General features: G+C 43.2%; 1 protein-coding gene across 3 annotated transcripts; it reads right to left on the bottom strand.

Annotated features, from left to right (window-relative positions):
• Window positions 1–1,467: 1,467 nt before the first annotated feature.
• On the bottom strand, window positions 1,468–26,692 carry lrrcc1 (leucine rich repeat and coiled-coil centrosomal protein 1). 3 transcript variants are annotated; one of them, XM_014139755.2, is made up of 20 exons: window positions 26,419–26,692; window positions 25,790–25,836; window positions 25,490–25,695; window positions 25,305–25,370; window positions 24,952–25,119; window positions 22,819–22,985; window positions 21,906–22,139; window positions 20,974–21,185; window positions 20,573–20,726; window positions 19,721–19,869; window positions 19,322–19,526; window positions 19,019–19,158; window positions 15,673–15,874; window positions 15,068–15,253; window positions 11,044–11,218; window positions 9,208–9,371; window positions 3,916–4,124; window positions 3,456–3,593; window positions 2,983–3,118; window positions 1,468–2,742 (listed from the first exon to the last, which is right to left on the bottom strand). In XM_014139755.2, the coding sequence occupies exons 2-20, from the start codon at window positions 25,831–25,833 to the stop codon at window positions 2,632–2,634; spliced, it is 3,066 nt and encodes a 1,021-aa protein (XP_013995230.2). In that variant the 5' UTR covers window positions 25,834–25,836; window positions 26,419–26,692; the 3' UTR covers window positions 1,468–2,631. The 3 variants fall into 3 exon arrangements, with proteins under 3 accessions (XP_013995230.2, XP_013995232.2, XP_013995233.2); XM_014139757.2 differs by having other exon boundaries at window positions 21,906–22,127; XM_014139758.2 differs by lacking the exons at window positions 25,790–25,836; window positions 26,419–26,692 and having other exon boundaries at window positions 24,952–25,064; window positions 25,490–25,505.

Below are 26,692 nucleotides of genomic sequence, written 5' to 3'. Positions count from 1 at the left end.
CAGTCAACTGGCAAGTGTCTTCAATGTCAGTGAAGACACTTGCCAGTTGGTCTGTGTGCATGCTTTGAGTACACGTCCTGGTAATCCGTCTGGCCTCGCGGCTTTGTGAATATTGACCTGTTTAAATGTCTTACTCACATCGGCTACGGAGAGCGTGATCACACAGTCGTCCGGAACAGCTGGTGCTCTCATGCATGCTTCAGTGTTGCTTGCCTCAAATCGAGCATAAAAGGCATTTAGCTTGTCCGGTATGCTCGTGTCACTGGGCAGCTCGCAGCTGGGTTTCCCTTTGTAGTCCGTTTTCAAGCCCTGCCACATCCGACAAGTGTCAGAGCCGGTGTAGTAGGATTCAGTCTTAATCCTGTATTGACGCTTTGCCTGTTTGATGGTTGAAGGGCGTAGCGGATTTCTTATAAGCGTCCGGATTAGTGTCCCGCTCCTTGAAAGCGGCAGCTCTAGCCTTTAGCTCGATGCGGATGTTGCCTGTAACCCAATGGCGTCTGCTTGGGATATGTACGTACGGTCCCTGTGGGGATGACATCGTCGATGCACTTATTGATGAAGCCGATGACTGAGGTGGTATACTCCTCAATGCCATTGGATGAATCCCGGAACATATTCCAGTCTGTGCTAGCAAAACAGTCCTGTAGCGTAGTATCCGCATTATCTGGTACTTCCTGCTTTAGTTTTTGCTTGTAAGCAGGAATCGGGAGGATAGAATTATGGTCAGATTTGCCAAATGGAGAGCTTTGTATGTGTCTGTGGAGTAAAGGTGGTCTAGAGTTTTTCCCCCTCTGGTTGCACGTGACATACTGGTAGAAATGAGGTAAAACGGATTTAAGTTTGCCTGCATTAAAGTCTCCGGCCACTAGGAGCGCCGCTTCTGGATAAGCATTTTCTTGTATGCTTATGGCATTATACAGCTCGTTGAGTGCTGTCTTAGTGCCAGCATTGGTTTGTGGTGGTAAATAGATGGCTACGAATAATATAGATGAGAACTCTCTTGGTAGATAGTGTGGTCTACAGCTTATCATAAGGTACTCTACCTTACCTATATTATCCGTGTCGTCGTTCAGCCACAACTCGGTGAAACATAAGATATTACAGTTTTTAATGTCCCATTGGCAGGATAGTCTTTATCGTATATCATTCATTTTGTTTTCCAATGATTGCACGTTGGCCAGCACTGAGCTAGCCTGTAACAGTCACTTCCTAGAGTAGCTCAAACGCATGCAATGTTTCCAAAAACTCCTCCATGTAGCAAGATGACAACACACTGAAATGACACTTCCTGATCAAATGCGCCGCTGAGCATTCTCATAGAAAACAATGGGGTGACTTAATCTTTTGTTTTGTCTTATATATATTTTTTTAACGGTCTTTTAGAAACTCTGATATTTGTATCTCTGCCCCATGTGCTCCAACCCCCCCCAGGCCCCCATCACATCCCAAGACTTGACAACGAAAGCGGAATAAAACTGCTTTTATTTAGCATGATAAAAATATACACATATTTGATAACTTAAGTCAAATATTTACACAACATGTAAATGTATTACATTTCAAACTAGTGCCCTAGAGGGCGTAGTTCTTCCTGATGTTGTACTCCTCCTTAACTCGATTGAATTAATGGCCCACCGGCCTAAATAAAAAATTGGGAAAATATGCACACTCGTAACAAAACACAATTTTCCCCCACCATTTTCGGACAACTTCCGGATGTTGTTCAGCCATGAGTTAACAACAGACTGATGCACTGAATCACGGTGTGCAACATCCGGACGTTATTAGAAAAATGGCGGGGAAATTTTTTGTTTTATTAAGACAGTACGGATATTTTCCCTTTTTTGGGGGGCTGGCCCGCCAATCGAGTTAAGGAGGAAACCAACACATTTGCATCCGGAATGGAGGATGCTTTATGTATGAGCCAGTCGCCGGGGGACAGGAGTCTATAGATGGGTTAGCTGACAACGTCACGAAAACGATACGTAAGCTTCAATGGGACAGAAGTCTGAGTTGTGATTCTAGATGGCCAGATAGCTACCAACAATGACAAGAAACTGCCACGAGGGGAATTGTAAGTGACTCTTTTCAGCTAGTTTCATCTTGTTCTTGATACCATTTCTTGTTTTGAGTCGTTTTGACTGATGCTAATAGCTAAAATTCGTTAGCTAGCTAACCAACAACTAACAATGTAGGAGAGACAACAAATGCTCATTGTGCAAATGTATTTATGTTTTCAATAAACATTGGAGAATAAATATAGTTGACATGTTAACAATCTAAGCCAACCTCGTCTGTTTCTCCTCACAGTTGCGCACACGTCAGTTTTGTTGCTAAACAACCAACTTGTCTATAGCCGGCTGGGCACAAAGTCGGACGCAGATGACACACGACATAAAAGGAATAATAGTGCCCTCTGGCGGCCGGTTGGGCTAATTTACAACTTACTGGCCTAACCACAAAAGTCCAAAACCTGTCCACCCCTAAAAAAGTTTGACTGTCAGAACAACTTAACATTCACGTTTTGCAAATAATTCACATCAACAAATGCTGTCACCTCATCAGTGTAACGTCCAAGTAGAAACACAGGTGACTCTATAGGTAGATGATATACACCATAAGCTGTACTTAGAAGTCTTTCAATACGCTGGTGAGACGTCTCATCTTCTCCTCCATTGTTTTCTTCTCAGTTTCAGTCTCCTCCAGGAGCTGACGCATCTCCTCCTCCACCTGAAATACCTGAGTCAATAACACACACATTCCACTATTAAACACACCCCAATAACGAATGCATTATACACCTGAGTAAAACACACACGGTCATACATCTGAGCTATTTGCATAAATAATGCATTAGGAGATGTGCAAGGAATTTCAAGTTACGTGCATGGATCTCAAGTTAGCATTCATTCATTCATTCCTTAGTATGCGACTGAGCAGGTCAGTGTAGTGACTGTGGTAACCATTAGCGTAAGCTACCTTCTGATTGGACTGTTCAATCTGTTTCTGCTTGTCATTGGCCAGCCGTAGGAGCTCGGTCTGATGGGATGCCTGCAGCGACTCCAGCTGTCGCCGGAATGCATCGTCCATACTGTGTAGCTTCTCTATCACCGCTCTGGAGGGGAAACCACAAACACAGATACACTGTTGTCATTACTCTGACCTAGACCACCGTTGCAGGCTTGCAGCTCTTCAACCAATGTCTTATATTCTCATCTCTTATATGGTTCCGGTGGCTCAGTTGGTCATTGGAGCTCGACTTCTGTTTCATTCCCTCATACATATGGGCCACATATAATTAAATGAATGCATCTATGTATTTACCATAGGTCACTTTTGATAAAAGCATCTGCTAATGACCATATTATAATCATATTACTATAATGATACACGGCTGGATTAGATAGGAAGCCCTATATGTTGTCCTATTGAAGGTGTGTTAGTCAGCGTACTTGTGCGCCTGTGAGGCCTTGTCTCTCTCCTCCAGCAGCAGGCTCTCTTTCGAGTCGAAGCCCTCCTTCATGCGTTTCACCTGGCTCTCCAGCCGGGTCAGCAGGTCAGCCTTGTCCTGCCACTTCTCATTGGACACACTGCAGGGGAGAACATAGCAGTATGTATGAAGGAATGTAGTGGGGACATTGTGCATACATTAAAAGAATTGAGGATGTGTCAGTGTCAGATCAGCATGGCAGGATTGGCAGGATTGTGGACATCACGACTGTGGTCCTCAGAATGATGTTATAATGGGTAAAATCACAATTTGAGATCCACATTTGTACAAAATGTTTCATTCAAATCTCCCATTTACATCAATGCATGATTTATGGAAATGTATGAGTAACATGTGGAGCTCAAGTTAATTCAGTGCAGTGTGCTGTGCGAGTGTATTTGTCTGTGTGTGTTGTGAGCTACCTGAAGGCGGCCTTGACCTCGTCCAGCTCCATCTCCTTGTCCTCCAGCTGTTGCTTGAGCTGCTCCTTGCGGAGACTGAGCTGCTGCACCGTGTCTCTCAGGTCCTGCGATGTGGCTGACGACTCCTCCAGCTGCTGCTGCAGGCGCCGCTGGGCCTGCAGGCTCTCCTCACGCTGCCTCCGGCCCTGCTCGTCACGCTCTTGTAGGCCCTGAGGGAGAGAGAGGGAGGGTGGAGAGAGAGAGAGAAAGCGAAAGAGTGCTGACAGAGAGAAATGCCAATAGCGCTGAAATCAAGTGCACCTCAAGTACTTGACGTATGTATTTGATCAAGGTCTGATTTTTATTTTCTATAAGCAACCCTTATGGAGGAGAGACTTTAAAAACAGAGTAACAGGTTTGATTTATACCATGTCCTTGAAACAACTCATATTCGAAAGATATGGCATGAAATAATCTCAACCTGTGTTCTGTTACATCACACATATTCCTTGGCAATGTTGTGAAAATGTTCCACCAATGACACCAGTTAAAGTTCCCATGTACTGGTTCAATAACACCAGTGTACATATACACAGAATGGGCCTGAGCCTAATAGACTACATTAGTTCTGGAGAGTCATTGTTTCAGAATGAGGAGTGCTGTAGTTCTGCTGGTGTTTTTCTGTTTGTCTGGGGCATGGGCTCAGGGAGAGAGCGCAGGGGTCAGAGAGAATTACATCACTCAACAGGGTCTAGGTGACGGGGGAGAGTCGGGAAGGTGATGATGAACAATCAACCTGACATCTGGACTGAGCTGAAGGAGCTAAGGGACATGGTGGTGGCACAGAAAGTGGAGTTGAGTAACATACAGGCCAGACTGACAGCCAGTGAGAGCCATGTGGATGAACTGAATGGAGAAGTGGTGGATCAGAGAGTGGAGCTGTGTCACTAAGAATGAGGTGCAGTTCCACAAGAACAAGGTGGAAAAACTGGAGACCGAGAACGCAGGTAAAGTGATGTACAACCAACACCACTGATGTGTTGAATTCTAGTAAACTATCCCATTAAAGATGGTATAGTGTCTGTTTGAAACAAGAACAATTACTCTCAGATGGACAAAAAGGTATGAAGTTGCTTTTTCTAAGCATTAAATTAGCTGTCTGCAGTATTTTCCAGTATCATAAAATGAATTGTAGCTTTCAACCTTTTCAGTGCCATGTTGAAAGTCATACAGTAGTTGATCGTCATAACTTATGTATACTTATCTGTACAAAATATCATTGGTTAGACTTGATTATGAACACCTGGGGCAATGGCCATTCAGGAGAATGGACATTTACAAAATGGTCTGATAGTCATGTTTGATCTACACAATACATTTCTGTCAGATAGATTGGAATAGTATAGTAGAACGTGTGTTCTCTATTCATATCTTCAACATGCAGTTTCAGATACAGCCCGCCATTAGCTGAAGGCGGCCAATCCAATAGTTTCAGAAAAGTAGTCACTTCCTGAGATCTGTATTCAAATTGTAAAAATGAAGCAGTTGCTTTCTCAGATCTGTATTCAAATAGTTGAAAAAAGTAGTCATTTTTGGGGATTTGTATTCAAATAGTTGTAGTCACCTCCAAAGTAACCATTTGTTTCCACAGAAAAAAAAGCTACTTTCCACAAAGCATAGGTAAAACTATAGTGTTATCCTGTGTGCTATGAGAGTGCTTTGTCCCTGCTTTTCCTCTGATGCAGGTGTCTTCACTGCACCATTGAGAGGAGTCTACTACTTCAGAACCAGTGCACATTTCCTTGTTCAAGAATGACCCGTGTATAATGATGGTACATCAGTATAATAGTCAGAGGCAGGGAGAATGTATCCAATGTAGTGACTAGAGCTGGAAGAGGGAGACTTGGCCTAAGCACACCTTTCCAGTGGCCACAGTCTCTAAAATGATATCAATAATTACAGCATATTCAGTGGTTTCTTACTCTTCCTTATGCGATGGGAACACTACAAATGCTTATCATATATTGAGCCAAAATTATATCAAGGCATTTACTGAACAAAATGGGAACAATATTGCTATCATTTACTGTCAGGTTTCCATTTGATTGATGAACATGTCCTTGCTGTGAATTGTATGTCTGTAATTATATACAGTTGAAGTCGGAAATTTACATACACTTAGGTTGCAGTCATTAAAACTCGTTTTTCAACCACTCCACAAATTTCTTGTTAATAAACTAGTTTTGGCAAGTCGGTTAGGACATCTACTTTGTGCATGACATAAGTCATTTTTCCAACAATTGTTTACAGACAGATTATTTCCCTGTATCACAATTCTAGTGGGTCAAAAGTTTACATACACTAAGTTGACTGTCCTCTTAAACAGCTTTGAAAATTCCAGAAAATGATGTCATGGCTTTAGAAGCTTCTGATAGGCAAACTAACATAATTTGAGTCAATTGGAGGTGTACCTGTGGATGTATTTCAAGGCCTACCTTCAAACTCAGTGCCTCTTTGCTTGACATCATAAGAAAAATCTAAAGAAATCAGCCAAGGTACCACGTTCATCTGTACAAACAATAGTACGCAAGTATAAACACCATGGAACCACGCAGCCGCCATACCGCTCAGGAAGGAGACGCCTTCTGTCTCCTAGAGATGAACGTACTTTGGTGCGAATAGTGCAAATCAATCCCAGAACAACAGCAAAGGACTTTGTGAAGATGCTGGAGGAAACGGGTACAAAAGTATCTATATCCACAGTAAAACGAGTCCTTTAAATCGACATAACCTGAAAGGCTGCTCAGCAAGGAAGAAGCCACTGCTCCAAAACCGCCATAAAAAAAGCCAGACTACAGTTTGCAACTGCACATCGAAACAAAGATCGTACTTTTTTGAGAAATGTCCTCTGGTCTGATAAACAAAAATAGAACTGCTTGGCCATAATGACCATCGTTATGTTTGGAGGAAAAAGGGGGAGGCTTGCAAGCCAAAGAACACCATCCCAACCGTAAAGCACGGGGGTGGCAGCATCATGTTGTGGGGGGTGCTTTGCTGCAGTAGGGACTGGTGCACTTCACAAAATAGATGGCATCAAGAGGAAGAAAAATGATGTGGATATATTGAGGCAACATCTCAAGACATCAGTCAGGAAGTTAAAGCTTGGTTGCAAATGGGTCTTCCAAATGGACAATGACCCCAAGCATACTTCCAAAGTTGTGGCAAAATGGCTTAAGGACAACAGAGTCAAGGTATTGGAGTGGCCATCACAAAGCCCTGACCTCAATCCTATAGAAAATTTGTGGGCAGAACTGAAAAAGCGTGTGCGAGCAAGGAGGCCTACAAACCTGACTCAGTTACACCAGCTCTGTCAGGAGGAATGGGCCAAAATTCACCCAACTTATTGCGGGAAGCTTGTGGAAGGCTACCCGAAACCTTTGACCCAAGTTAAACAATTTTAAAGGCAATGCTACCAAATACTAATTGAGTGTATGTAAACTTATGACCCACTGGGAATGTGATGAAAGAAATAAAAGCTGAAATAAATAATTCTCGCTACTATTATCCTGACATTTCACATTCTTAAAATAAAGAGGTGATCCTAACTGACCTAAGACAGGGAATTGTTGCTAGAATTAAATGTCAGGAATTGTGAAAAACTGATTTCAAATGTATTTGGCTAAGGTATATGTAAACTTCCGACTTCAACTGTATGGGTGGTATTCAGTGGAGGGAAACTGGGGGTTGGGAGATTTGACCTTCCCTTAATGATAAGGATATACTGTCCTTACTCCTGCTCCTAGTATAGCCATTCACCCCAGGCCTACAATGACATGGCTAAATGTATAATGTGCTCCAAGCCTACCACCTGCCAACTTGACCCCATACCTACGAAGCTGGTCAAAGAACTTCTCCCAACCAACACTAACCATTATACACACACATATCCAAGTGGGGATAGTTCCTGAGTCTTTAAAAGGGCAATCTGCAATTGGTACATCCATTTTTATACTTTAAAATTAATGATACACAACATGACCAAAAGTATGTGGACACCTGCTCGTCGAACATCTCATTCCAAATTCATGGGCATTAATGTAGAGTTGGTTCCCCCTTTGCTGCTATAAACAGCCTCCACTCTTCTGGGAAGCCTTTTGTCCACATACTTTTGGTGATGTAGTGTACATATTAATTGACTCAGAAGAATGTAACTTATAAATGCCTCATACGCTTAGTTAAACTTTTGTACCCAATCAGAAGCCAAAATATAAAGCTTGTTTTACGCCATTGTTTTCTAAACAACGTAACTGTAAACAAACACTGTATAGCCTCAAAACATGGTTAAAACAATAACTTTTATCTCATGGATGTTCAGTCCCTGCATCCATGGCAGTCTATGAATTTGAAAGTGGTTACATTTCTCCAGCCCCATCCCTCAGCAGTTTACCAAAACAGTGCTGGGGTGACCCTCTTATTTGTACTGCAGATTGCCTCTTTAAATTGGCTGTAATTAACCCGGACCTTGATCCAGATGATCCTTAACAGTGTAGACTGTAGCCCACCAGCTAACATCCTTTTAAAATTCAAAACAGTACCTTTAAAACCCTCCAATACGGTTGTGACTGCACTGGTCGAGGTAGTAAACGACACCATTGGGTTTTTAAAATGATTTGAGTACAACATGGGTTATTACATGTCAATGCAGCATTGATAATCTGATGGTGCGTTCCATTATTGCCTGCTGACGCGCCATCAACAGTGGACGGCCAATCCCGTTGTACCTTCAGACTAGGCTCAAACTATGCTCAGCACTCCGTTCTGCCACCTCAGGTCTCTTGGCCCTCCCGCTCAGCCCAGTCCAAGCTCTTCTCTGTCCTGGCACCCCTGCCCATCTTCTGAAAACATCTGAAACCCTACCTCTTCAAAGAGTATATAAAATACTCCTCATCTTGACCCCCCCCCCAAAAAAATAATAATAAACAAAAAAAAGAACACTTAATCAACCCCCCCCCCCCTTCTAGCTTTGACTTTACTGATAGCTACGTTGAGGAAAAATGTAATTCCTATGCCTGTGATGTGGTTGTCCCACCTAGCCATCTTAAGATGAATGCACTAACTGTAAGTCGCACTGGATAGGAGCGTCTGAGAAATGAGAAATTACTAATATATATATATATATATATACACACACACACACACACACACACACACACACGGTAAGTGGTTGGGTAGGTTTAGGCACCCAGAACATTCACACCTGGCCCAATGGGAAATCAACAAGCGGTTGTCTGGCCTTGGAAGTGTTTTGAGTACCTCTTTGAGTTTGCGAATGGTCTCTGTCTGGTCATCGATGACCTTGACTTTGATCCTCAGGGCGTCGTTGTCTCGCTCGTTCTGTTTCTTCTGACTCTCCAGTTCAGCAGCCAACACCTCAATCCTCGCCTCCAGACGACCCCTATCCTGGGACAGAGACGCGCCTATGCATATGTTTTTTTTTTGGGGGGGGGGTTCAAACACAAGACGAGTGTCAATAAAGGTCACTCAAGAGAAATGTTGAATTCAGTATTTATTGACCTGGTGGAGCGTTCAAACAGCCACTAGACGGACGAGGATAGCAACTACAAAAAGGTGAACTGCAACCGGTTAGCCTAGATTTGAGATTGAAATCACTGTAAAGGGTGTATATACACTACATGACCAAATGCTCGTCAGACAATCAATCATGGCCATTGATAAGGAGTTCGTCCCAATTTTCTGCTATAACAGCCTCCACTATTCTGGGAAGGCTTTCCACTAGATGTTGGAACATTGCTGAGGGGACTTGCTTCCATTCAGCCACAAGAGCATCAGTGAGGTCGGGGCACTGACGTAGGGAGATTAGGCCTGGCTCGCAGTCTGCGTTCCAATTCGTCCCAAAGGTGGTGTTCAATGGGGTTGAGGTCAGGGCTCTGTGCAGGCCAGTCAAGTTCTTCCACACCGATCTCGACAAACCATTTATGTATGGACCTCGCTTAGTGCACGGGGGCATTGTCATGCTGAAACAGGAAAGGGCCTTCCCCAAACGGTTGCCACAAACTTGGAAGCACAGAATCATCTAGAATGTCATTGTATGCTGTAGCGTTAAGATTTCCCTTCATTGGAACCATTACATTTAAAAAAAAAAAAAAAACAGCCCAGACCATTATTCCTCCTCCAAACTGCACAGCTGGCACTATGCAGTTGGGCAGGTAGTGTTCTCCTGGCATCCACCTACACCCAGATTTGTCCGTCGGACTGCCAGATGGTGAAGCACTGCTCCAGAGTCCAATTGCGGTGAGCTTTACACCCTTCCAGCCGACGCTTGGCATTGCGCATCGTGATCTTAGGCTTGTGTGTGGCTGATCGGCATTGGAAACCCATTTTAGGAAGCTCCCGACGTTACTTCCAGAGGCAGTTTGGAACTAGGTAGTGAGTGTTGCAACCGAGGACAGACGATTTTTACCCGCTACCTGCTTCAGCAGTCCGCGGTCCCGTTCTGTGAGCTTGTGTGGCCTACCACTCCGCGTCTAAGCCGTTGTTGCTCCTAGACATTTCCACTTCATAAAAACAGCACTTCCAGTTGACTGGAAATTTTACGAACTGACTTGTTGGAAAGGTGGCATCCTATGACGGTGCCACGTTGAAAGTCGCTAAGCTCTTCAGTAAGGCCATTCTACTGCCAGTGTTTGTCTATGGAGATTGCATGGCTGTGTGCTCAATTTTTTTTTTGCAACAGGTGTGGCTGAAATAGCCCAATCCACTAATTTGAAGCGGAGTCCACATACTTTGTATATATAGTGTACCATAGAAATATAATTACCATTATAAACGGGGTGTTTCGAGCACTGAATGGTGATTGGCTGAAAGCTGTGGTATATATCACGGGTATGACAAAACATTTCTTTGTACTCCTCTAATTATGTTTGTAACCATTTTATTATAGCAATAAAGCACCCTCAGGGGTTTGTGGTGTATGGCCAATACACCACGACTAAGGGCTGTATCCAGGCACTCTGTGTTGCATAAGAATAACCCTTAGCTGTGGTATTTTGGCCTTATACCACACCCCCTCGTGCCTTATTTCTTTAATAATAGTAACTAAGTAATTCTATTTCCACGGTGTTAGCATACCTTGTTGAGCCAGCTCCTGTCCCCAGATCCTCCTCTCAGCTCTGAGGCCGTCTATAACCGACTCCTGGGCAGTGAGCTGGGACAGCAGCCTGGCCTTGTCCTTCTTCACCAGCTCCAGCTGCAGCTGCAGACGCCTGTCCTCCTCCGCCCCCGCCTCCAGAGACCGCACACGGCCCTGACGGGACACAGACACCACGGAAACAATCAACACCTACCCCCTTAGCCCATAACCCATTCACACTACCTTATAGGCACGTCCCTTAGTCTTAAACTCCAGGTACTAGGGCTGGGAATTGCCAGGGACTTCACAATACGATATTATCACGATACTTAGGTGCCGATACGATATGTATTGTGATTCTCACGATTCTATTATGTATTGCGATTCGATACTGCGATTTGATGTTCCAAACATATTGCTCACTATGTCTGCTGCAGAGAGACGAGAGAGCATGAGAAAATTAGTTTTGATCAATTGCGGAAATAAAAGCGATATGATGAAAAACATCAGAGTTTGGGGGCAGGTCAGCTGACAAGCTAGCTATAGATACACACACAGACTACCAGTCAAAAGTTTAGACACACCTCTTTATTTTTAGTATGTTTTTCATTGTAGAATAATAGTGTAGACATCAAAACCACGAAATAACACATATGGAAACATGTAGTAACCAAAAGTGTTAAACAAATCAAAATATATTTAATATTTAAGGTTCTTCAAAGTAGCTACACTTGATGACAGCTTTGCACACTCTTGGCATTCTCTCACCCAGCTTCACGAGGAATGCTTTTCCAACAGTCTTGAAGGAGCTTCTACATATGCTGAGCACTTGTTGGCTGCTTTTCCTTCATTCTGCGGTCCAACTCATCCCAAACCATGTCAATTGGGTTGAGGTCGGGTGATTGTGGATGCCAGGCCATCTGATGCAGAACTCCATCACTCTCCTCGGTCAAATAGCCCTTACACAGCTTGGAGGTGTGTTTTGGGTCATTGTCCAGTTGAAAAACAAATGATAGTCCCACTAAACCCAAACCAGATGAGATGGCGTATCGCTGCAGAATGCTGTGGTAGCCATGCTGGTTAAGTATGCCTTGAATTCTCAATAAATCACAGACAGGGTCACCAGCAAAGCACCCCCACACCACCTCCTCCATGCTTCACAGTGGGAACCACATGTGGAGATCATCCGTTCAGCGTCTCACAAAGACACGGCGATTGGAACCATAAATCTCAAATTTGGACTCATCAGACCAAAGGATAGATTTCCACCGGTCTAATGTCCACTGCTCGTGTTTCTTGGCCCAAGCAAGTCTTCTTATTGTTGTCCTATAGTAGTGGTTTCTTTGCAGCAATTTGACCATGAAAGCCTGATTCACAGTCTCCTCTGAACAGTTGATGTTGAGATGTCTGTTACTTGAACTCTGAAGAAATGATTTGGGCTGTAATTTCTGAGGCTGTTAACTCTAATGAACCTATCCTCTGCAGCAGATGTAACTCTGGGTCTTCCTTTCCTGTGGCGGTCCTCATGAGAGCCAATTTCATCATAGCGCTTGATAGTTTTTGCGACTGCACTTGAAGAAACTTTCAAAGTTCTTGAATTTTCCAGACTGACTGACTTTCATGTCGTAAAATAATGATGGGCTGTCGTTTCTCTTTGCTTATTTGAGCTGTTCTTGCTATGCACAAATTAACAAGGCACACCTGTTAATTGAAATGCATTCCAGGTGACTACCTCATGAAGCTTGTTGAGTGAATTCCAAGAGTGTTCAAAGCTGTCATCAATGCAAAAGGTGGCTACTTTGAAGAGTCTCAAATATATTTTGATTTGTTTTAACACTTTTTTGGTTACTACATGATTCCATATGTGTTATTTCAGTTTAGATGTCTTTATTATTCTACAATGTAGAAAATAGTAAAAATAAAATAAAAACCCTGGAATGAGTAGGTGTGTCCAAACTTTTGACTGGTATTGTACGTTATTAATATTTAATTCAGTGATTTCAATTATGACCCCCAGCCTATTGCAGCAGGCGATTGGGAAACACAAGCACTTCCTATTGCGAAATTGCCTCGCAACTCGAATAAATTAGTCTGAATTTGAACTAAGCAAGCTGCTCAATCGTTCAGTTTATTATTTTAGAATGTATAAAATAGCAAAAATAAAGAAAAACCCTTGAATGAGGTGGTGTGTCCAAACTTTAGACAGGTACTAATATATATATAAATATAAATATATATATATAGTACCTGTCTAAAGTTTATATATATATACACACACACACTGCTCAAAAAAATAAAGGGAACACTTAAACAACACAATGTAACGCCAAGTCAATCACACTTCTGTGAAATCAAACTGTCCACTTAGGAAGCAACACTGATTGACAATACATTTCACATGCTGTTGTGCAAATGGAATAGACAACAGGTGGAAATTATAGGCAATTAGCAAGACACCCCCAATAAAGGAGTGGTTCGGCAGGTGGTGACCACAGACCACTTCTCAGTTGTTATGTTTCCTGGCTGATGTTTTGGTCACTTTTGAATGCTGGCGGTGCTTTCACTCTAGTGGTAGCATGAGACTGAGTCTACAACCCACACAAGTGGCTCATGTAGTGCAGCTCATTCAGGATGGCACATCAATGCGAGCTGTGGCAAGAAGGTTTGCTGTGTCTGTCAGCGTAGTGTTCAGAGCATGGAGGCGCTACCAGGAGACAGGCCAGTACATCAGGAGACGTGGAGGAGGGCAACAACCCAGCAGCAGGACCGCTACCTCCGCCTTTGTGCAAGGAGGAGCAGGAGGAGCACTGCCAGAGCCCTGCAAAATGACTTCCAGCAGGCCACAAATGTGCATGTGTCTGCTCAAACGGTCAGAAACAGACTCCATGAGGGTGGAATGAGGGCCCGATGTCCACAGGTGGGGGTTGTGCTTACAGCCCAACACCGTGCAGGACGTTTTGCATTTGCCAGAGAACACCAAGATTGGCAAATTCGCCACTGGTGCCCTGTGCTCTTCACAGATGAAGCAGGTTCACACTGAGCACGTGACAGACGTGACAGAGTCTGGAGACGCCGTGGAGAACATTCTGCTGCCTGCAACATCATCCAGCATGACCGGTTTGGTGGTGGGTCAGTCATGGTGTGGGGTGGCATTTCTTTGGGGGGCCGCACAGCCCTCCATGTGCTCGCCAGAGGTAGCCTGACTGCCATTAGGTACCGAGATGAGATCCTCAGACCCCTTGTGAGACCATATGCTGGTGCGGTTGGCCCTGGGTTCCTCCTAATGCAAGACAATGCTAGACCTCATGTGGCTGGAGTGTGTCAGCAGCTCCTGCAAGAGGAAGGCATTGATGCTATGGACTGGCCCGCCCGTTCCCCAGACCTGAATCCAATTGAGCACATCATGTCTCGCTCCATCCACCAATGCCACGTTGCACCACAGACTGTCCAGGAGTTGGCGGATGCTTTAGTCCAGGTCTGGGAGGAGATCCCTCAGGAGACCATCCGCCACCTCATCAGGAGCATGCCCAGGCGTTGTAGGGAGGTCATACAGGCACGTGGAGGCCACACACACTACTGAACCTCATTTTGACTTGTTTTAAGAACATTACATCAAAGTTGGATCAGCCTGAAGTGTGGTTTTCCACTTTAATTTTGAGTGTGACTCCAAATCCAGACCTCCATGGGTTGATAAATTGGATTTCCATTGATTATTTTTGTGTGATTTTGTTGTCAGCACATTCAACTATGTAAAGAAAAAAGTATTTAATAAGATTTTCATTCATTCAGATCTAGGATGTGTTATTTTAGTGTTCCCTTTATTGTTTTGAGCAGTAATATATATATATATTTTTTTTACAAATCGATTGTTTGAGTCAAAGTATTGATATAATATTGTCCAAAATAATATTACAATATGCATCTATATACATTTTTTCCCCCATCACTACCAGGTACTGCAGATACGAAATAATTTGATAGCTATAAGCAAAATGCTGAAGAGCCCCGGTCGTGGTGTTGTACCTTGAGCTCAGTGACGGCGTCTCGCTTGGCTTTGCTGAGCTCTGTGATGCGGCTCTTCTGCTCCTTGACCATGGCGGTGAGCTCCTGCACCAGACCCCCCGCCTGTCTCTCTCTCTGTTGGGTCTGAGCCAGGGCAGCCTTCACCTCCGACAGCTCAGCACTCAGCCGGGCACAGCCCTGCTCCACCTACGTACGGAGGACACAGGCATAAACCTTTTAGTTGTTCCTATCAAAAAGTTTCATATTCATCTCATCATCAATTTCTTTAGTCAAAGGCTCTCTTTAGTCCTATCGTCTTAATTGATCATTTTTATGAAAGTCCACTACTGTGCATTCCCTGTTTGTCTCAATCTGACCAGCAATATGTGTTTTCTTCAAGCTCATTTAGTAGAAGGTTAAAGTTAGAGAACTGAGTTAGCGATGTAGGGGACATTTAATACCTACTGAACCAAAGTGTGAACGTTATCACAATACTCACAAATACACTACATAAATATCTAGAACAGGTCAAAAGGTGTCCTTGCTCCAGCTGTCTTTTTATGCTAGTGTAAGTTAAATAATAAATAAGCGGTTTTATTTGATGTTCTCTAGTTCAGTGTTCAGACCTCAGTGAAGCGAGTAGCCTCGATGGTGAGGGCCATACGGAACTCGTCCTCCAGGGCAGTGTACTGCTGTGTGGCCAGGGCCAATCTGTCCTCCAACCCAGCACCGCTCTGGGCGTGTCTCTGCTCCACACCAGCCACCTCCCTGGCCACCAACTCCCGGAACTCTGCCCCGCCTGGCACCAACCGACCCTCCAGCTCTTTCCTGTGAAACAGGATGACACCGTTAAGACACTCACTGACTGACTGACTAAATTAATGAGATCTGGGTCATGTTCAATAGGGAGAAAATATTTTGAAACCGAGTGAAAACGGTGAAGAAACGCTTAGCCAAATACATTTAAACTCAGTTTTTCCCAATTCCTGACATTTAATCTTAGTAAAAATTCCCTGTCTTAGGTCAGTAGGGATCACCACTTTGTTTAAGAATGTGAAATGTCAGAATAATAGAGAATTATTTCACCTTTTATTTCTTTCATCACATTCACAGTGGGTCAGAAGTTCACATGCACTCAATTAGTATTTGGTAGCATTGCCTTTAAATTGGGTCAAATGTTTCGGGTAGCCTCCCACAAGCTTCCCACAATAAGTTGGGTGAATTTTGGCCCATTCCTCCTGACAGAGCTGGTGTAACTGAGTCAGGTTTGTAGGCCTTCTTGCTCGCACACGCTTTTTCAGTTCTGCCCACAAATTTTCTATAGGATTGAGGTCAGGGCTTTGTGATGGCCACTCCAATACCTTGACTTTGTTGTCCTTAAGCCATTTTGCCACAACTTTGGAAGTATTCTTGGGGTCATTGTCCATTTGGAAGACCCATTTGCAACCAAGCTTTAACTTACTGATTGATGTCTTGAGATGTTGCTTCAATATATCCACAAAATTGTCCTCCATATGATGCATTCTATTTTGTGAAGTGCACCAGTCCCTCCTGCAGCAAAGCACCCCCACAACATGATGCTGCCACCCCCGTGCTTCACAGTTGGGATAGTGTTCGTCGGCTTGCAAGCCTCCCCCTTTTTCCTCCAAACATAACGATGGTCATTATGGCCAAACAGTTCTATTTTTGTTTCATCAGACCAGAGGACATTTCTCCAAAAAGTACAATCTTTGTCCCCACGTGCAGTTGCAAACCGTAGTCTGGCTTTTTTTTAATGGCGGTTTTGGAGCAGTGGCTTCTTGCTGAGCAGCCTTTCAGGTTATGTCGATATAGGACTCGTTTTACTGTGAATATAGACACTTTTGTACCCATTTCCTCCAGCATCTTCACAAGGTCCTTTGCTGTTGTTCTGGGATTGATTTGCACTTTTCGCACCAAAGTACGTTAATCTCTAGGAGACAGAAGGCGTCTCCTTCCTGAGCGGTATGACAGCTGTGTGGTCCCATGGTGTTTATACTTGCGTACTATTGTTTGTGCAGATGAACGTGGTACCTTCAGGTATTTGGAAATTGCTCCCAAGGACGAACCAGAGTTCTGGAGGTCTACAATTATTTTCTGAGGTCTTGCCTGATTTCTTTTGATTTTCCCATTATGTCAAGAAAAGAGGCACTGAGTTTGAAGGTAGGCCTTGAAATACATCCACAGGTACACCTCCAATTGACTCAAATTATGTCAATTAGCCTATCAGAAGCTTCTAAAGCCATGACATCATTTTCTGGAATTTTCCAAGCTGTTTAAAGACACAGTCAATTTACTGTATGTAAACATCTGACCCACTGGAATTGTAATACAGTGAATTATAAGTGAAATAATTTGTCTGTAAACAATTGTTGGAAAAATTACTTGTGTCATGCACAAAGTAGATGTCCTAAACGACTTGCCAAAACTATAGTTTGTTAACAAGAAATTTGTGGAGTGGTTGAAAAACAAGTTTTAACCTGTTGGGGATAGGGGGCAGTATTTGCACGGCCGGATAAAAAACGTACCCGATTTAATCTGGTTACTACTCCTGCCCAGTAACTAAGATATGCATAGTATTAGTAGATTTGGAAAACACCCTAAAGTTTCTAAAACTGTTTGAATGGTGTCTGTGAGTATAACAGAACTAATTTGGCAGGCCAAAACCTGAGAAGATTCCAAACAGGAAGCGCTCTCTCTGACTATTTCTTGGCCTTCTTGATCATCTCTATCCAAAACAGGGGATCTCTGGCATAACGTGACATTTTCTAACGCTCCAATAGGCTCTCAGAAGGCGCCAGAACGTCGAATGGTGACTTTGCAGGCCATGGCTGAAAACAGTAGCGCATTTGGATAGTGGTCGATCTGAGAACAATGAGACTGGGGCGCGTGTACGAGCAGACACCATGTTTTTATTTTTTCGTCTTTGAACGAAAACAGGGTTTCCCGGTCGGAATATTATCGCTTTTTTACGGGAAAAATCGCATAACAATTTATTTTAAACAGCGTTTGACATGCTTCGAAGTACGGTAATGGAATATTTAGAATTTTTTTGTCACGAAACGCGTCGGGCCCGTCACCCTTCTTTACCCTTCGGATAGTGTCTTGAACGCACGAACAAAACGCCGCTGTTTGGATATAACTATGGATTATTTGGAACCAAACCAACATTTGTTATTGAAGTAGAAGTCCTGGGAGTGCATTCTGACGAAGAACAGCAAAGGTAATCCAATTTTTCTAATAGTAAATCTGAGTTTGGTGAGTACCACACTTGGTGGGTGTCAAAATAGCTAGCCCGTGATGGCCGGGCTATCTACTCAGAATATTGCAAAATGTGCTTTCACCGAAAAGCTATTTTAAAATCGGACACCGCGATTGCATAAAGGAGTTCTGTATCTATAATTCTAAAATAATTGTTATGTTTTTTGTGAACGTTTATCGTGAGTAATTTAGTAAATTCACCGGAAGTGTTCGGTGGGAATGCTAGTCACATGCTAATGTAAAAAGCTGGTTTTTGATATAAATATGAACTTGATTGAACAAAACATGCATGTATTGTATAACATAATGTCCTAGGAGTGTCATCTGATGAAGATCAAAGGTTAGTGCTGCATTTAGCTGTGGTTTGGGTTTATGTGACATTATATGCTAGCTTGAAAAATGGGTGTCTGATTATTTCTGGCTGGGTACTCTGCTGACATAATCTAATGTTTTGCTTTCGTTGTAAAGCCTTTTTGAAATCGGACAGTGTGGTTAGATTAACGAGAGTCTTGTCTTTAAAATGGTGTAAAATAGTAATATGTTTGAGAAATTGAAATAATAGCATTTGTAAGGTATTTGAATATCGCGCCACGGGATTCCACTGGCTGTTGAGTAGGTGGGACGCAAGTGTCCCACTGGCCCAGAGAGGTTAATGACCCCTAAGTGTATGTAAACTCCCGAATTCAACTGTACCTGTGCACTTGTTCCCTGGAGGCCAGCAGTTCGTGGAGCTGCCGTAGCTTGTCTTTATGCTGTCGGAGCGAAGCTCGCTGGATCTCAAGCTCTCTCATCAGGGCCGACGCCTTGTTCTCCAGCTCCTGGCTCCTCTTCATCTGAAAGGTCATACCCTACTCAGTACGGGTAATATTACTATGTTGCAGCACAAGGGCTTGGAATTTTTCCTGACCACGTTGCAACGTTTCATCCCAGTGCTACCTATGGAAGCTCTACTATATCCATGAAGTATGAAGGGTTATGAAGCAGCAGTAGCTCTACCTCCTCAGCCTGCCGGCGGGCCTTCCGTGCTTCACTATGGGACGTGCTGTCCTCCAGGCTGCGCAGCGCCCTCTTGTGTTGCTCCTCCCGCTGCAGGACCTGCTCCAGCTGCAGCGCGGAGCTCTGACACCTCTCCTCCAGCTCCTCCACGCGAGCCTGCAGACCAGAGCGCTCCGAACGCTCCTTCAACAACAGCTCCTTCAGTCTGGGAGGTTGAAAGAGAGATAGGGGAGTGAGACACAAGGTCCGACTTTAGCTTGTATTAAAAACCTACAGGAAGCATGAGATAACGGAAGTAAAGTGTGTGGGAATTTAGCAGAGATTTTAACTTTTTGTGACAAGAGCATAAGCAATTTCTGTGTTTGTGTGCATGTACTGTATACAGTAAACTACTCTAACCTGTCGGTGGTGTGCAGGGCCATGCTCTGTAGGTCTTTCTCCTGGCTGGCCTGGGTCTGCAAGGTCTTCATCTGCTCGGTCAGCTTCCTCACAGCCTGCTCAGCCTTCCACCGCCTCTCTCTCTCCTGATCACGCTCCTCCACGATCGCCTAGGGAGGCACGCAAACACACGCACAAAGTTCAATGTGACACACTAATTATGCACGCACTTTCATAGTATCAGTAGTAGTTTACAAAATCACTAAGTTGATATATTCAATTAGACAGGGAATCTATGCATGATATGACAGCCGAACTTGTTAAGTTCAACGACGATATGTACAGCAGTGGTGTAGAGGACGTTAAACGCACGTAAACGCAGTTTACACTTCTTTTTTTTGTTACTGTACAAGCATTTACCATCCTTTTGCAGAAAAATGCATTAAAGCAGGGATCATCAACTAGATTCAGCCGCGGGACCATTTTTTCCTTGAGTGGACGTTCAGGGGCCGGAACATGATTACAAATTATAACCTTGCTTACATTTGTTAAAGATCAAGTGTCTCTACTACACATGGGAATACTTGGAAACAGATTTCTTAAATTAACATCACTTGGAGCTGATTTCCTGGTGTTTTTACAGTCTTTTATGTCCAAGAATAAAATCAAATAAAAATACTCCCAAAAAAATGTTGCTCAGAAAACTTAGGGGCCCAAATAAAACCAGCTAGGGAACCCAGCATTAAAGTATAGGGAGCATTACTTTACTCACCGCGAATGGTGATCAGCGTTTACCCACCATTTTTTTTTTTAACACTACAACTCTGATGTACACAAATACGGTATATGAGAACTGTGGTCTATGGTCCGTACCCTATAGGTCTCCTCCACTGCTTGTTTGGTGCTGCTGGGGGTCTTCCTGACGGGTCCTACTGAGTCGGCACCCCCAAAGGCCTGATGGACGCCTGACTTCCTCCCAGGGACAACTGAACACTTTGAACTTTTCCCTTTGCTTCTCTCTTGATCACTACACATAAAAAGTCAAAGCAAAGCAGTGTCAATAAGGGTCGCGCTTTATAGGTTTCAGAATGAGTATGAAAATGTGTCAACTATGATTGATTAGGTTCACTAAAATGAATCAAACTGAGTATGTATGATAAGAATCGGATGAAGCATAACCACAGTGTCAATGTCACTGCGTCATGTGTGGAGATCATGACAGGTGTGAAATTTTCAAATAAGAAACTTGCCAGCAGAGAGGCAGTGTCTGTTACCTGTCTTGTTGTTTGGCCTTGGTGGGCTGCTTGATGGTCCTCTTCACTGCAGTATTGTTGCTACCCCTGTGCCGAGTTGGGATCCTGGAGCGACGCCCCCGGTTCTCCTTCCCGCTGTCACACTCACTCTCTGACGTGTTGTCTATGTCCCTCTTGGGCCTCCGTACCTTCACAAAGGGGGTGGAGCTGCTGGAGACCTCCCCTGCAGGAGTCTGGCGACCAGGTTAGGCGCTTCATCAGTGATGCAGGTGGATAAACCATATGCAATACTACTACACTACTTTGTAGTATACAACTCAAATACTCTAGAGTGTAGAGAGCACTACACCACTGTATAGTACTACTATAAAACTGGGCCATAATTTAATTGTATGCGTGATGTGTTAGACACAGTGTACAAAACATTAAGAACACCTTCCTAATACTGAGTCTACAAAGTGTCGAAAGTGTTCCACAGGAATGCTGACCCATGTTGACTACAATGCTTCCCACAGTTGTGTAAAGTTGGCTGAATGTCCTTTGGGTGGTTGACCATTCTTGATACACACGGGGAACTGTTGAGTGTGAAAACCCAGCAGCTTTGCAGTTATTGACACACTCAATCCGGGGCGCCTGGCACCTACTACCATACCCCATTCAAAAGGCACTTCAATCTTTTGTCTTGCCCATTCACCCTCAAGGGCACAATTGACTCAAGGCTTAAAAATCCTTCTTTAACCTTAATTTAACCATCCCTTCACCTTCATCTACACTGATTGATTTGAATTTAACAGGAGACATCAATAAGGGATCATAGCTTTCATCTGGATTCACCTGGTCAGTCTGTCATGTTTTGTACACTCAGTGTATGTGATGTTTATACAGCAACAGTCTTCACACAGGTGCTGATCAGCATCAGTCAGGCGTCTTTAGACCGCCCCATCCAGTCTCACCTGTTGGAACAGTCGGGACACCTGGTGCTCCAGTTTCTGGATGCGTTGTTCATTGTTTGGGTCTACTGCTGTACTATAGCTGCCCACTGTAGCCCAACCTGGCTGTGAAACCTGGGGCCGTCTGACTGGGTCTTGGGCCCCCACTGGGCCCCCTGCCCGCTGGCGGAACTGCGTCAGCACCTCGTCAATACGGGAAGTGGTGGGAGAGCCGTTAACCCTGGCCTGTGGGGACGTCTTACGTTGAGATATTAGTTTTACAACATTCAATAGGTGTAATATGTAATAATACACCCAGAGAAACATGCCATGTGCCAGATAGAGAAAAACATTTCAAAGTGACACTTAAACTAATTCAAATTACAAAAAGTATTAATATACACTGCTTATAAATTGCTTGTCAATTTAGCAATTTTATAACAAATTTATTGCAATCCTTCTATTTTTGCCATGGGGCATAGAGAAACATTTGCAGTTCAACAGCTAATTTCATGCAATACTACACATTTTACCATAGGGTGGAGAGAAAGGTTTGCAGTTTTTAATATGATATCTGAGTGAGTGACTAACAAAATCAATGGGGCCCCCCGGTCGGTAATTTGACCATGGTTACTACAACTTTAGATAGTCTCGCGTCCAGCTAACTTACCCCTCCCAAAAATGTTAGCTGGCATGGGCTAATTGAGTGACTGTCAGTAACTGACATAACAAGAGAAAAACTGCTGATGCACAACCAAATTTTAAATAATGCACCTTCTGAAAAAAATTGATCCGGGAAATTGATCCGCGGGCCTACAAAAGGGGTTGCCCATCACTGACATAGAGGGTGATATAAACACACATCAGTTTAAAGATGTGGTACAACCCTTTTGGCATACTTTATATAGAATATTATTTGGTTGTGATTAATGTTTACCAGTTCGTTGGCACTGGTGTCTGAGGAGAGCAAGAAGTCCACATAATCCTCCAGGCCGGGGATGTCGATGGGGCTGTCCTCCCCCAGAGGAGCAGGGTTCCCCAGCCGGTCCACCCCATCCAGGCTGGAGACCTGGGGTAAGGACTGGAGCACCATCTCTCTGTAACCTGCAGCAGGGAACACAGGAGTCATTGAGTTGGAATATGCCAAATAGATGTCCAAAATACTTACTTTACATGACCTACAGTGCCTTCAGAAAGTATTCATACCCCTTGACTTATTCCTAATTTTGTTGTGTTTCAGACTGAATTTCTGTCACCCATCTACACACAGTACCCCATAAGGACAAAGCGAAAACATGTTTTTTTTACATTTTTGCAAATGTATTAAAAATGAAATATTTAATTTACATAAGTATTCACACCCGAGTCAATCACCTTTGGCGGTGATTACAGCTATGAGTCTCTGAAAAGTCTCATACTTTTCACACCTGGATTGTACAATATTTGACGATTATTATTTTTACAATTCTTCAAGCTGTCAAGTTGAATGTTGATCATTAGAGGACAACAATTTTCAAGTCTTGCCATAGATTTAAGTAAAACCAGTAACTAGGCCACTCAGGAATATTCAATGTCGTGTTGGTGAGCAACTCCAGTGTATATTTGGCTTTTAGGTTGTATATTTGGCTTTTAGGTTGTTGTCCTGCTGAAAGGTGAATTTGTCTCCTAGTGTCTGTTGGAAAGCAGACTGAACCAGGTTTTCCTATAGTATTTTGCCTGTGCTTATAGCTGTATTCCGTTTCTTTTCATCGTAAAAAACTCCTTAGTCCTTGTCGATGACAAGCATACCCATAACATGATGTCGCCACCACCATGCTACAAAATATGAAGAGTGGTACTTAGTGATGTGTTGCGTTGGATTTCCCCCAAACACAGCACTTTGTATTTAGGACAAAAAAGTTTTTGTCACATTTTTTGCAGTATTACTTTAGTTTCTTGTTGAAAAAAAGGATGGATGTTCTGAAAAATTTGTATTCTGTATAGGCTTCTTTCTTTTCACTTTATTATTTTAGGTTAGTATTGTGGAGGAACTACAATGCTGTTGATCCATCCTCAGTTCTCATATCACAACCATTAAAAAGGGATATTTCAGGATTTTGGCTATTATATTTTTATGTCTCTGTGTCTAGTATAAAGGAGGTTAAAGGTAGTTTCGAGAGCCAACACTAACTAGCGTTAGCGCAATGACTGGAAGTCTATGGGTATCTGCTAGCATCCCAAAGTATCCCTTTAAACTCTGTAACCGTTTTAAAATCACCCATTGGCCTCATGGTGAAATCCCTGAGCAGTTTCCTTCGTCCCCAGCAACTGAGTTAGGAAGGACGCCTGTATCTTTGTAGTGACTGGGTGTATTGATACACCATCCAAAGCCTAATAACTTCACCATGTTCAAAGGGATATTCAGCGCCTGCTTTCTTTCCTTCTTAATCATCTACTTATCCAGGTGCCCTTCTTTGCGAGGCATTGGCAACCTCTCTGGTCTTTTTGTTTGAATCTGTTCTTGAAATTCACTATTAGATTAAGGAACCTTTCAGATAATTTGATGCGTGGGGTACAGAGATGGGGTAGTCATTACAAAAATCATGTTAACCACTATTATCGAACAGGGAATGAGTCAATGCTATTTATTATGCATTTTGCTAAGCACATTTGGACTCTTATTTAGGCTTGTAATAACAAAGAGGATTGAATATTTATTGACTCAAGACATTTCAGCTTTCCAGTTAAAAAAATAAAAAATTTAAAAAAGAATTATCAGGCAAAATTACACTTTGACATTATGGGGTATTGAGTGTAGTTCAGTGACATACAATCTCAATTTAATCCATTTTAAATGCAGGCTGTAACACAACAAAATGTGGAAAAAGTAAAAGGGTGTGAGTATTTTCTGAAGGCTCTGTATCTCTGGCTAAATCTCAAGAAACTGCAACATTTTGGTTTTTCATGGACATACTACATACAACATACTACAAACTGAATTTTCACTCAGAATGGAGGTTTAGTATGGCTACCCAGGAATTGTTTAGCTCAAATAGCACTGCAACAGCACTCCATTTTCATCACCACTCACCTGGTAAGCTGCAGACTGAATTGCCTGCTCCCTCCACACTTAGGGTGACATCACTCAGATTCTCCAGTCCCAGCATGCACTGCAGCAGCTGGTTGATGCTGTCCAAGCGGTTGCTATGGAGATGGAGGTGTCTCAGTTTGTACTCCGCCCCGTGAAGGTACAACAAACCTGGGTATTACAACCAATGAGTATCACCCTCATGTGATAGTAAATTTATGTTACGGAAAACTTGGCCATGTGTGATCATCACGAGCAGGGACGGGCAACTCTAGTACAGTGTTGCCCATCCCTGTTCATGAATGTTGTGGTCAGTAGGCAGCACACTGTGCATGTAAGTATAAACTGAAACTTACCTGTGAGGTCACTTATCTGATTATAGGCCAGGTTTAATCTTATCAGGTTAACAAGTCCATTCAATCCTGAAAAAGAGAAATTAACATCTTACACGCAAAAACGGCAGGGTGGCCCAATTCCGAATGTGTGTGACAAAAATAAAAACGAACTGAACAACACTTTTCTGTGTTTGACCAGGGCTCACCTTCGACCTTAGTGATCAAGTTGCAGGACAAGTTTAAGGTTCTCAGTGAGGCTAGAGAGTTGAGACCCTCGATGCGAGAGATATGATTGGACGACAGATCCAAGTGTCGGAGATGCCAAGCAGTGGTCAAGCCCTCTACTTTCAGAATACGGTTACAATGCAGATTGAGGGATGTGACATTGGCACTCAATGGGACCTCCAGCAAACTACACAGAGGGTGACATGATGAGACAATTCCATTGATTACTTCATACAGAAGTTCCAGGTGAAGATTTTACTGGAAGATGAAGGTGTGATTACCTTGATATGCTCTTATCTATGAGACACAGCTCTCCATCTGCCATCGCCTAGAATAGCAAAATAAATAGCTACAGTTTCATTCATGCACAATTTCAGTGGTTACATTTCTACAGCCACATCCTTCAGTTGACCAAACAAAGTGGCAGGGTGTTGAAATGGCAAAATGGGGCTTTATGCCAGTGCACTTAAGGTATGTATTTAACGTTATATGTGCTAGTAGTAACGTTACCTAGCTACTGCACTGTTCTAGCAAATATGTCTTATTGTTAAGATTGTGGTTCTAGTGTAGCTAAACGTTCGCTTGCCAGTTTATGGTTAAGACGTTAGCTACTAACGTTATCAAATAAGGGTTTTCTAGATAGGATGGATAGCTAATGTAGCCCGGCAACTTACCAACAACCTCATCCGAATGTTACACATAAAGACATGTGCAACATAACTTTTAAAAAAGTGTTCAAAACTATGCAACTAACGTTAGCTAGCTTACGTACTGTAGTCATGCTAACAACAAATCGACACACTACATAGAAACAGCAAACCTCCCTCGACCCACGACAACCTTAACCACTAACAAAACACGAAACATAACTTAATGTGTACCATGTGTACTATCCTAATCCAATACTAACCTCCAGTGCAATGTAACTTGTAGAAGTTGTTCAGCATCTGTTGTTGTTTTGCCGCCGCTCCACTTGAACTGGCCGCCTGTATCGTCGAGTTCCGTCCATATTCAGTCGCATTACTGGTCAAGCACTGCAGATGGCGGTAATGCGCAGGCCGTCCTCATGCACAAGTCTTCTTCTTTGATTATGTTTTACAGCGTTTGGCATCCAGTATACAGTATGTTACAAGTACCTTCACCAACTAGACTGGGGTATAAACCCATTATACTTTGCGCTACGA

This window comes from Salmo salar, chromosome ssa14 (genome assembly GCF_905237065.1).
Source record: "Salmo salar chromosome ssa14, Ssal_v3.1, whole genome shotgun sequence".
NCBI lineage: Eukaryota > Metazoa > Chordata > Actinopteri > Salmoniformes > Salmonidae > Salmo > Salmo salar.
The sequence above is the reverse complement of the archived record's forward strand: the minus strand, read 5'-3'. Positions and strand labels throughout refer to the sequence as shown.